The sequence below is a fragment of the Tauraco erythrolophus genome, chromosome 5, assembly GCF_009769465.1.
Source record: "Tauraco erythrolophus isolate bTauEry1 chromosome 5, bTauEry1.pri, whole genome shotgun sequence".
Classification (NCBI taxonomy): Eukaryota; Metazoa; Chordata; class Aves; order Musophagiformes; family Musophagidae; genus Tauraco; species Tauraco erythrolophus.
The window spans coordinates 28,454,551-28,467,205 of record NC_141469.1 but is presented as its reverse complement, the minus strand read 5'-3'; the positions used below and the strand labels follow the sequence as shown (position 1 = coordinate 28,467,205).

At 43.3% G+C, this 12,655-nt stretch overlaps 1 protein-coding gene across 2 annotated transcripts in view; it reads right to left on the bottom strand.

Annotated features, from left to right (window-relative positions):
- The window catches only part of UVSSA (UV stimulated scaffold protein A), a 59,747-nt gene extending 48,217 nt beyond the window's left edge, over positions 1–11,530 (bottom strand). For both annotated transcript variants that reach the window (XM_086612177.1, XM_086612176.1), the window contains exons 1-6: positions 11,433–11,530; positions 10,821–11,151; positions 5,328–5,448; positions 3,464–3,892; positions 2,188–2,297; positions 1,284–1,412 (exon numbers count right to left, since the gene is read on the bottom strand). In XM_086612177.1, coding sequence (XP_086468303.1) covers positions 1,284–1,412; positions 2,188–2,297; positions 3,464–3,892; positions 5,328–5,448; positions 10,821–11,151; positions 11,433–11,530 — 1,218 coding nt within the window. The remainder of the gene's footprint in view (positions 1–1,283; positions 1,413–2,187; positions 2,298–3,463; positions 3,893–5,327; positions 5,449–10,820; positions 11,152–11,432) is intronic.
- Between the last annotated feature and the right edge of the window lie 1,125 nt (positions 11,531–12,655).

Below are 12,655 nucleotides of genomic sequence, written 5' to 3'. Positions count from 1 at the left end.
TCCTTCATGAGCCCTGCTATTTATTTTCCTTTTATTTTTTTCCAGCAATGAAATTTATTAGCTCTCAACTTTATATAGATAGCATTGATCAATCTCCAGAAGTGGTAACAATACCACTTTAAACACATACACATGCATGCACGCACACACGAAAATCAAGGCTTGAATGTCCTTTATAACTTGCAAGAAATATAGCAACCAATATTCCATGCAGAGGTGCAGCAAATGAAGTCCTGTCAAGCAAATGGCAGGAATGACAGCAGATGTCTGGATTCCTTCATAGCTGGTTGCATAAAGGTAGCACGCATATTTCACTGGAGAAAAAAACCTCTGACAAGACAGTCTTTCAGTACTTTTCATTCAGAGTTGGCATTTCTGACTGGTGTGGTACATCAGTAGGTGTTAAGGTGATAAACCAGATTAATCTTGATAAAGCTTCGTTTGCACAATGAAAGCGAAGTCTACAACACTCAGTCACGGCTAAACAAGGCTACCACAATTTAGTCCAAGTCTGATGTCCAGATCAAATTCTTACAATCCAGTCATAAACCAGACTTTACTCTGGACCCTGACCCAAAACACTTATTTTCACGTCAAGCTACACAGTAATTTTGTTTGATTGCAACCAACAGAGAAAAGTATTATGCAGCTCTGCTTTTTAGCTACCCAAAAAAGCCACAGACTCCTTTTTGGATCTGAATACAGTATTTGATCTATCAGCCTCTGTTTATTCACAAGTTTTACCTGTTTCACAAAAACTGTCTTTGTGAATTATATTCTGACACTTTAAAGCTTTATATAACAACTAATACTTTTAAGATATCCTCAGTCACATTATATGCTTACTAAAGAGGGTCAATGCTCTAAAGCAGAGACACAATTTTCCTGAATTGTGAGACACTGGCGTAGTTTAGCAAGTTGTAAAAGAACAGGAGTAATACAGCGTTTACTGAGAAATATGCACAAAAGAAGCTGAGGACACACTGTTACACATGAAGAAACTAAGACTAAATAAAATCTGAGCTTAACCACTTCCCTACCCTAAACAACAGTGCTTCCTTACATGGTTTTGTCTCATTAGCAGGTCCCTGGAATACCATATACTGGTGTCTAGTGCGTCTTCTTGGAGTGAAGCTACAAGCAGCTGAATCTTACTGTACTTATCAATAAAACTTGTGTTGAAAAGTTTGCCAGATTAAGGCTTAAGAGAAAGCGCATTTTTTGCATACGTGCTAAGCATTACTAATGGTCTCTCTAGTAAAACAGAATTTTAAGAAACTCACCACTTTTCTTTTTCTCTCTTTAAAGGAAATGTTCATTTCCTTGTATTTCTTCATAGCAGTCTCCAATTTATTCTTGAGATCAATGGCACATCTTAGCCGATCATCATTTATTCCTGCTCTGGTAAATAACTGCAAAGCAAGAAATCAGCATTCTTATTCTGTTGCCAGACATCTCAGCCAAAAACTTTCTTGGTTTTCCTTCATAATTAATGAAACAACATTGTCACCAATTTCTTTCTTTTACAAGTAACTTTTAAGGCCAGGTTGGATGAGGCTTTGAGCAACCTGGTGTAGTGAAGGGTGTCCCTGCCCATGGCAGGGGGGTTGGAACTAGATGATCTTTGAGGTCCCTTCCAACCCGAACCATTCTATGAGTCTATGATAGCAACTAGCAAAGCCACTTCTTTTCCTACCTAGAATATAACAGCTAATAGCAACTACTCTGCTATGCAAAGAATGAATGAACAGCTGGTATAAACACCTCCTGAGAGTGCCCTTCTATAGACCAAATTCCATGCATGAGCCTCCTGAGCAGTCATATTAACTGACAGAGAGGACATACTGTTTTTCTGATATGGACATGTCTGACAAAAACAAGCTGTGTTCTACTTCAGCCCTTTACAAAGAAGCCCTGTTTTACTATATCTTACAAAAAAAAAAAAAAAAAAAAAGAGGTATGACTGCAGGTAGCATACCTAATGCCGAGAGCCACCAAACAAGTTATGTAGGTCCTGTGGTCTCCTTTTGTCTGCCCCTACTATACTAGAAATCTTTTCTCTTTGCACTAATGTTTCTTCAACCTTAATTTCCTTTTTGCTCACTCTCCCTCAAGATTTTCTGAACCCCAGGCCTTGCTTCTCCATCTTTTTATTAAAAAAAAGGAAAAGAATTGTCTCTCTCTCACCTGAATCCAAGACTGCACAGAAGGCCAGAACTTATTTCTGAGGAGTTTGTGAGCATCCATGACACTGTTTATTATGGCAGTATTATCTTCATTCTCATGCACTTTTATATCTGCTCAAAACAGACGAAAAAAGGGTGAGCGTTTACAGCACCTTCACTACAGGAGCCAAAGAAGCTAAGTGGAAGAAGTAGACATCAACCTTTCTAAAATATTTGATAACTTTCAGAATACAGATGTGTTACATACGTAACATATCAGAATACATCTCCATTCAGTATTAATTATTCTACCATTATCCACACTTTCAAAAAGAAATCAGAGGAAAAGCTTTCAGCCCAGTGACGACAGAAAGAGTTGTTAAGCCATCACTACTAAGGAATCACAAAATAAACCATAGACAAGTGCAGTCTTACTATTTACATTACATCTTGTCCTAAATTCCAATCAATGCACTGGGCCTTATTGTACCAGTTTCTGCATATTCAGTATCAAAAAAAATCTCTGCTCCAGTGGCAATAGGGACTTGATTGTCAAAGAAGCCAAGTATGCCACTACTCAAGTGAAAATGGCACTTGGCACTTGTCATTCATAAGCCCCACAGAGAAATTGCCAATTCCGTTGTCTGCAAGCACAACCTGTCTTACCGGCTGTTTGCACGTGAAATTCTGTTAGGACAGTCTTGTGTAAGAGACTTCGCTTAGACTATCAAAACACAAACCATCCTGTTTTTTCTAAAGGTAAATAATATTAACAAATTTATATTAAAAAAGATATAACCATAATCCTTAAGACTTCGTAGCAAAATTCTACTTATTGCCTCTTGCAAGTTGTCAGCAGCAGGAAAAAAAAAATTTATGAAACAGCCAATTGTGAGATTTTTACATTAGTAGCTTATATATTGAGAAAGAAAGAGGTGAATGGTGAAGCATATGGGAAATAAAATTATATATAGTAAATAGATTATAATTTTTTTTTTAAACACAAGTAACTCATCTTATTCCAGGTACTATGAAGTGCTGAAATATGATTACAACAACCAATACAAAAGTTCAATCTTAGAAGGTAATTAATAAAATCTGTAAATCACATACAAGGACACTCCAACCTAACAATGGTTACTTGATGAACCAGAAATAGAGAACAACTCTAAAATAAATGGTGTTCAGGAACCTCAAGCACTTAAGAGAGAAAAACAAACAAACAAACAACCCACCAACTAAAAAGCACTTCAGACAAAAACTGACTCCAGCTATATGTGAAAAAATTTTCCAGGTACCTGTGGAGATTTCAAGGTCTAGAGTATACTTATGTGAAACAAGCCCATGGTTCCTAACGAAAGTGTGGTAATCATCGTCATCGAGAGCAGGGACACCAGACTGAACTTCCAAGCGTGTGCCTCCACCTGATTCTTTCTGCTCAGGCTTCTCTTGTTTCTCACCAAACTCCTCATCAGTTCTAACACACTGAGAAACAGGAAGAACGTCCTTGCTGCAGCATGGCTGCTCATCATCCATGCATTCAAAATCGGACTGCTTAACTTCCATCTGGGAGGGCAAGGGGGACGCAGCTCTGTCCTCATTAGCAGGCATTTGTTTGTTGGGTTCCAGTTCCGTGTCATTCACAGTGAAGTCAAAAGGATCCGGCATAAGAAGTCGGAAACAGTTTTCCATCTCTGTCAACGTGTCAGTAACCTCTTGGGACATTTCTATTAGAAATTAGAGAATTGGTTAAGAATATTGTTAAACACTGTAAAATGACAACGTCTTCAATGCAGATTTACAAAACAAATACAATTGCCAAAGGGGTAATCCATTTATCCAGTAATCAGTGATAATTTATCTACACATATCTCTCTCCACAGCAGAAATTGTCCTTATAAAAGTGACAATACTTCTCTTAAGCAGGAACTCTACAATTTCCTGAGCAAGGAATTTAGAGTCAGTGTTCCTCCTTTCTCTGTCCTCTCTAGAATTCCACTGTGCATCAAAGATGACGCAAATACTTCACAGAATCTGAAGGAGAACAAAGTTCAATGAGCGTTTTCTTAGTGCTGTTGGTGGGTACTCATTCTACAGCCATGAATGTTGGAGCTACTGGAGTGGGTCCAGAGGAGGGCCACCAAGATGATCCGAGGGCTAGAGCACCTCTGCTATGAAGACAGGCTGAGAGAGTTGGGGCTGTTCAGCCTGGAGAAGAGAAGGCTCCAGGGTGATCTTATTGCAGCCTTCCAGTACTTAAAGGGGGCCTACAGGAAAGCTGGAGAGGGACTTTTCACAGGAGCATGTAGTGATAGGACAAGGGGCAATGGATTTAAACTGAAAGAGGGGAGATTTTGATTAGATGTAAGGAAGAAATTTTTCATTCAGAAGGTGGTGAGGCACTGGAACAGGTTGCCCAGAGAAGTTGTGTCTGCTCCATCCCTGGAAGTGTTCAAGGCCAGGCTGGATGAGACTTTGGGCAACCTGGTGTGGTGGAGGGTTTCCCTGTCCATGACAGGGGGTTGGAACTAGATGATCTTTGAGGTCCCTTCCAACCCAAACCATTCTATGATTCTATGTTACACTTGCTCATAGGTGTAGCCACGGATATATGCTACTGCTGAAAAAGATGCTACCAGTAAGAGTGACTTTAAGGTTAAATCTCTTCAACATTCCACTCTCACGCATGAAAATGTTGCCAGCATGCAGAACAAACGCATGCATTGCGTACACCAAAGTAATTTAATTAAATAACCCTTTGTAACTGCAACATAATACGTTTACTATCCCTGTTCTTCTTTCATATTACAGAAATATATTTGCTATGTACATATTGCTTACAGATTCAGCCCCCAGTTAGACACATTTCTTAAGAGCGGTACGATACTTTTCATAGATATCCTACACTGCATCCAGGACTCCTGTGCTGACGACTGCCTATACTTCTGGAACATGATCACTGTAAGTACAATATAATTAAGGTCATTTGTTTACCCTGATATTCTTTAGGTGAGAGAGACAGAGGGTCAAGCTCTAACAAATGTACTACTCCTATTAATTGGAAGCTATTCTCTTAGAATTTGTTTTACATAACCTTAAAAAAGGTTGCTTTAAAAACAAACAAAAAAAACCCAAAACACCAAAACAACCAAAGCATTTCACCTTCCATTTCTTTTTCAGCTCTTTTGGCTTTTTCTTTGTAAATGTTATCCAGTCGTTTTTGCTTCTCCTCTTCCCTCCTCCTTTCAGCCACAGTTCTGGCATGCACATCTTCAAAATCCACCTAAGGAGGAAATGAAGAAAAAAAGTGTAACATTCCTTTTAAGAAACATACAGAAAATCCATTTCCTTATCTGTGGTGAAAAATCCTCTAACATCAGTGATCAGCCAGAAGCTCAGCAGTACTCCCTTTTATCTCTTCTCCTCCTAGGATCAATAACTACAGTAATTCTGAATGGAGTTTTTACTTCTACTAATAAGGGACTACTGACAATCAATGGCTTTCAGAAAGGAATCATAAGGTAGAAAACCAAAACGCTTAGATTTCCGCATCTAAATTGCGGGAATAAACTAGGCTTTGGGAGACCTCTGTCACAGCACTGGAGACATAGGGTCAGGGGGAATGGGCAGGAAGAGACTATATAGGGTAAATATTCAAATTACATGAAAACAGCACACTAGGTCTACTATTAGTAAAGGAAATTTAGGAAAATTTCTAAGCACTATTAACAAATATACATATAACTTACTGAAGAACTTCATAAGCAATGAAAGCAGAAGACGTTTAAATTTCTTTTAAAAAGACCAAATTTTGGATTTTACAGTTACATTTGTTAGATTTGGGAATTGAGGGAAAGGTTATCATTCAGTCTCACTTTACTTTCTTATGACTAAAATATAAACATAAGTCTGAGTGATTCAAAACACTGTTTCTTAAAATATTTGCAATGGGATTTTTTTAGTTTGTTCTTAGAAGGGCTTGAAAATGTAAATATTTTTCACTTCTATTTTGAGGAAAGGTGTCTTGATTGTGCTATTAGGTAAGGAAACCCCTTCAAAAAAGGAAAACACAGTATTTCCTTTTGATTGCTACCACACAATCTGTATTGAAGTTAATGAATGTTATGTTGAGTGCTGAGTAAGCCTGTACTTTGCTGCTGATAAAGTCCGTAGACTTTCTGGTGCTATGTCTGTACTACAAGCACCCATGGAACATGTGTCGCTACTGTCACTGCTGGATGATAAAGCTTGTGAGGGTGCAGCAATAGTTCCCAGATACTGACATCCTACGCCAATGTTTTGGAGCCACACAAGAGTAAAACAGTGAAGCTGAATCTCACTTACATGGCAGAGGCCCACACGACACTGAGATGCCTCTACACAGGACGAGTCAGGCCCACTTTCTATCTAGTCCTTGAAGATGTCTCCTGTAATATGTACATGGGCTCAACAGCCACAGGCCGAGCAAACCAAGTACACCCTACAGCTGAAGTTTGCATATTTTTGCACAATCAAGAATTTTGTTGGTCTCTCATCTCAAACTTAGTCAAACATTTGAATACTTGTAAAGCATTAAGCAAATAGGTAAATCCATTAAACACTAATACTGCCTTCAGCTCTGGAGTCCCCAACACAAAAAGGACATGGAGCTGCTGGAGCGGGCCCAGAGGAGGGCCACGAAGATGATCCGAGGGCTGGAACACCTCTGCTATGAAGACAGACTGAGAGAGTTGGGGCTGTTCAGCCTGGAGAAGAGAAGGCTCCAGGGTGATCTTATTGCAGCCTTCCAGTACTTAAAGGGGGCCTACAGGAAAGCTGGAGAGGGACTTTTTACAAGGGCATGTAGTGATAGGACAAAGGGCAATGGATTTAAACTGCAAGAGGGGAGATTTAGATTAGATATAAGGAAGAAATTTTTTACTCTGAGGGTAGTGAGGCACTGGAACAGGTTGCCCAGAGAAGCTGTAGACACCCCATCCCTGGAAGTGTTCAAGGCCAGGTTGGATGAGGCTTTGGGCAACCTGGTGTAGTGGAGGGTTTCCCTGCCCATGACAGGGGGGCTGGAACTAGATGATCTTTGAGGTCCCTTCCAACTCTAACCATCCTATGACTCTATGACTAGAGAAGTTAAATAAAATAATGCTCGAACTTGGACTTAACCATGTGCTCAAGTGTCTTGCCAGGTAAGTGTTTTGCCTGCTGAATATTCCCTAGAGCGTGCAATAAGCCTTATGGTGTTTACAAGTACTATTTACGCAAACACTTCAAAGACAAATGTTTTTTATAGAAAAACCTCTATGAGCAAAAGGATACTTCAGTTTCCCAGAAACTTAACTGGACAGTCTCCATCAGTTCAGGAAGAGACACACCTACCAATCTATTTTTTTATTGAGGAATGGGGAGGACAGATGGAAGGTAGGGAAAAGAGTTAATTTCACAACCACAACCTATGGCAGCACATGGATCACCAGGGTGAACTTTTTTGGTTTCCAGGATGTGATTTTTCTACCAAGTTCACATAGGTCTCCAGATAGTAGCAGGAGAAACTGATCGTCCCAAAGAGCAACATCACCCACAAAACTGGAACAAAGGTAGAGAACCCAGGAACTGCAGCTACCATTTCTAGCTGGTTAGATCGGACTTGCACAAAAAAACAGAAACACCTAGAGTTTCCTAAATCACAACTTCCTCCTCATAACAAAATACTTACAGTAGAGTCATTTACCCATTCTTTCCCCTTCTCTGTCCCAAAAGGACCAGCCATGTGCTGCTCTGCTGTATCATTCCATGCTTCAGCACTTGGCCAGATGCTCCTCTTACAACATCTGCCAAGTCATCACAGTCTGCCACCGATAACGAGAGCGCACCTCACATACTAGACATCTATCACCTACCAAGTCAACAGCGTGCACAAAGCTTCGAGACGCCCAACGCGGAGCATACTGGCCTCTTACAGAAGCCTCGCAAGATCAGAATAACTCAGGGCCTGAGTTACAGATGTGTGCATGAACTCACTCGGTAGCTGGTGACAGCACTAACTCAGAAACTCAGTGAGAACCCATCTAATCTCATTTGGGTGATATGGACTGAGACCAGAGTTATAGTTCTGCCTCTGCATTGACGGAGGCTGTATGAAGCCTTTTACCATTGGTCTGTAATTATGGCACTGCATGTGATGAGCTGCAAACAACTGTTCTTGATGTAAAAGGTGTAAGCAGTGGGCCTAGACAACTATTGGAACTTTAGGAAAATACTGGAGTACAGCAGCAATACACTCTATACTGATCTGTTTAAAATCCTCTTCACTCTTTAATTCCAGCTCACTCCATAACTCCATCCATGCATTCCTCAGACGCAAACATACTATAATATGACTTGGTTGCCCAAATACGCAAACATTTACAGATATTTGAAACCTTACCCGCCCCCTTCTTTATTTTTAAAAAAGTTTGAAAACAGCTGTTTTCAGATATACCGGAATATGATGTGTTCTCAAAGTCAAACATTGATATAGTTCAAACTTGAACCTACTAACATTAAAACAGTGGGCAGCTCTCCAGGTATACATCCTAAAAAGCCAGCGGTTGCCATCTTTTGACTAACTGTGATTTTGGTGTCGATAATCTGGAAAAACAGACCAGATGCAGCTAACACTCCTCTCTAGCTGTCCTATACTACTGTGCCAAACCTGTGTAATACAGAACAGCGGATGTACTTTACTTCTAGGAAGTACAAAGGCCTCCTCAAATCTTTTGGTTGCTTCTCACACTTCAAGAGTTATCAAATGACGTAAGATTGTTTCAATTGGTACTAATGTTTCCAGAAGTACTCAAATTCAGCTGCTCTAGAAAACGGAACTGCCAAGCTCGCTGGGTAGCTTAGTATCACAAATATACAGAGCGATCACCCAGTCGCAACTGGGGAGCGGTCATTAACCACAAGAGACGTGCCAACCTTAAGCAGACTTGTCATACACTTGTGTGTTCTATCTGGTAAAAATATATTATGTTAAAGCTCCCTTGTCTCAGTCATGCATTTCTCCCTGTCACTTTCATTTAGTTTTCTTTCTTTATTAAACAAAACCATAAAGAAGAGTTCAAAGACAATCACCTTTTGTGAGCAGATGCCAAAAATTGTATAGAAAAAGAACACAGTACAATAAGTAATCCAAGTAGGGTACGCTATCAGCTTAGTGTGGAACCAGAACAACACAAACACATCGTGTATCACAAAGGTTTTTTTGATCTGCTGTTAGGAACACTGAACATGTCTGTCTGAAGAGAAAAAGAATTAATATATTGTCATGGGTTAGGTTGAAAACTTCCTCCCCCACACAGCTGGTCACTCCCCCTCCCCCACCCCCAGGAATGAGGGAGAGAATTAAAGGATAAACGGGAAACCCGTGGGTTGAGATAAGAATGATTTAATACAGATGATTTAATACACAGGATAGATGCTCACCACCCCCTCGTATGCGAAGCCTGTCTCGTCCCGAAGCTGCAATCCCGGACGAACGCGAGGCCCCGAAATAGAGAGGGGCAGAGAGGGAGAGAGAGAGAAAAGACAGAAAAACAGCAGAGCAACAGCGCAGCAAGCGCAAAAGAGCAAAAGTGCAAAAAAAGCCAAAGCGCAAAAGCCCTTCTTCCCGGCTGCCCCTTGCTTTTATACTGGGCATGACGCTGCATGATATGGAATACTAATTGGCCAGTTTGGCCCTCAGCCTTAAGTTCCACACAAATCACAAGGGGAATCGTGTCCCCCTTGTCCCACCGTGTTCCTGCACTCCGGCACACTGAAAAGTCCTTGGAGTTTCACTTCCAACCACAAACATCAGCTTGCTATCAACATTCTTCTCAGAGCGAGCCTCTGAGTAAAACCAAAACACGGAGCTCTTCTGGCTGTTAAAAAAAACCCTGTCCCAGCTAAAACTAGGACATATATTTATTGAAACCCTGACATTATCATTGTAGATAGCGTGAATGCCAGAATAGTGCTCCCAATTCCACTGTTCGCACCTCAGAACAGGCACTAAAGCAGAAGAATGTTCAAAACATAGTAACTTGAAGCCAGAAGGGAAAGCTAAACACAAGCGTTTACATACAAGAAATTCCTCTTTAATATACTTCTTGTCTGACACGCACAGTAACACTGCAGCTGAGAAGGGCCAGCATCTACACTTACTGCCACAGTCATACAGCGAAAGGACTCTAGAACAGGACAGCTCAATACAGAAAGCAGGCTAGTTTAAACTTACATAGAAAAACTTAGTAGTTTGAGCTTTCATAGAAAGACTTAGTAGCTGATTAGCCTCAGTTTAAGGTGTATCCATTATTTGTCTTCTAAAAGGACTAGACTTTGAGGCTTCAGGTAGGAATCATTGGGTGAAAGCCTTTTGGTGAGCAATACTTTTTGCACCCTAAGAAAAGGATAGTAGCATCCAGCTCTCTAAGTAAAGACTGGGGGTTTTAAAACTTTACAATACTGCAAGACAAACAAAAAGTTTGGGGTTTGTTTTCCAAGATGATGCTCAACAGGATGCCTCCTAAAGACATGTCTTTTCCAACAGCTTTTCTTCTATATTTATCTGTTTCCTCACTTTAAACATCTCCTAGCAACCATCACCTAAACACACACAGAAGTAAAAATGCAGAGTACCTTCTTATTCTGCTTTAAGAAGTGGTATCCCAGAGAAAGCTTCTTGTAGGCCTCTCCATATTTCTCATGCCAGTCTTGCACTGACTTAATGGCTGCTTTCCTCAGTTTCTGCGCCACCTCTTTGGGTGGGGGAAGAGGTTGCTCATGGTCTATCCCCACAGTGAGCTCCAAGAACTCTTGGAAGTTGGAAATAATCAGCGTCCGGAATTGATGTGACCGGATGAACAACTCCTGCACGATCTGGAAAGCCGAGAAGCGCATCTCGGCGTGTTCCTCGTTGAGCCGTGTCATCAGCAGGTGATAGGCATGGCCGATATGTTCGTCCGAAGACCTGAGGAAGGAGAAATCGATTCAAAAAAGGAGGGAGAGTTATTTAAAGAGTGGTTCAGCACACACAACCACAACTTTTCTTCACGTTTAGTTTAAATTTTAAATTTTAAACCAGCAGCAGCGGTGCCCAGCTCAAACAGCAGGCCCCGGGGCGGCCCTCAGGGGCAGCCTCCGCGGCTGCCCGGCCCGGAGAGAAGCGTCGCTGTCGGGGGCGGCAGGGAGGCCCGGCTCCCACCCCAGCCCACCCCGCCCCGCCCCGCCCCACCGCGGGTCGGGCCGTACTTGCAGATTCTCTTCAGCTCCTTCATCCTGCCCGGCTCCAGCCGCGGCTCCCCCGAAGTGGTGAGCTCCTCCACCAGCTCGGCGAGCCGCTGGTCCATCTCTGCCGCGCTGACGAGACGACTGCCCCGCCGAGCCCCCTCGGGCCCGGGGCGCTCCGTCAGAGCGCCGGGAACTCCCCACGGGACGGAGCGCTCCGGGCCTCCGCGGCGCCCATTGCACGCTCCTCAGGGGAAGCCCCGCCCCTCGGGGCTGCCCCCCGTCCCGCGGCAGGTGGTACCTTCCTCGCCCCCTCCCCGGCGGCGGGTGGTACCTTCCCCGCCCCCTCCCCTGGTGCCTGCCACCGCCCCCCCTCCGCCGCAGCTGTCGCTGTGACGTCACACCGGCCGGAAGCGCGAGGGGAGGAAGGCGGGGAAAGCCTTAAAGGGACCGCGCCCCGCTTGGGCGGGAGTGGCGTTAACTCCTTGTTGCCCGCAGAGGCGGCAGAGGCTGAGCCCAGTTGCAGGGCTGCGCCAGCCCGGGGAGGTGAGCGGCCTCCACGAGGCCCCCGAGCCGGGCGGGGAACGACGGTTGCCCACCACACAGTGCCCCGTGCTTACACACCTACTTACAATATTTCCAAAGAATCGCTCAAAAAGGTGGTTTCAGGGTCAAATGAGACTGAGGTGGGGAAACATGTGTGAGGTGGTGCCCCTTGGAGATGGAGTGGAGACCCCCGGCCTTCATGGCAGGGTGTCCTCAGAGCTGTGAGAGGAGCTGGACCTTTGGCCTCCCTCTTCACGACCACGGAGCAGATCCTCCTGGAAACTGTGCGAAGGCACGTGGAGGAGAAGCAGGTGTTTGGTGACAGCCAACGTGGCTTCTCTAAGGGCAAACGGTGCCCGACTAATTTGGTGGTGGAGTTACAGCTCTGGTGGATGAGGGAATAGCAACGGACATCATCTCCCTGGGCTTGTGCAAAGCCTTAGACACTGTCCTCCAGGGCATCCTTGTCTCAATTGGACAGACGTGGGGTCCAGAGGAGGGCCACGAAGATGATCCGAGGGCTGGAGCACCTCTGCTATGAAGACAGGCTGAGAGAGTTGAGGCTGTTCAGCCTGGAGAAGAGAAGGCTCCGGGGTGATCTTATTGCAGCTTTCCAATACCTAAAGGGGCTTCAAGAAACCTGCAGAAGGACTTTTTACAAGGGCATGTAGTGACAGGACAAGGGGCAATGACTTTAAACT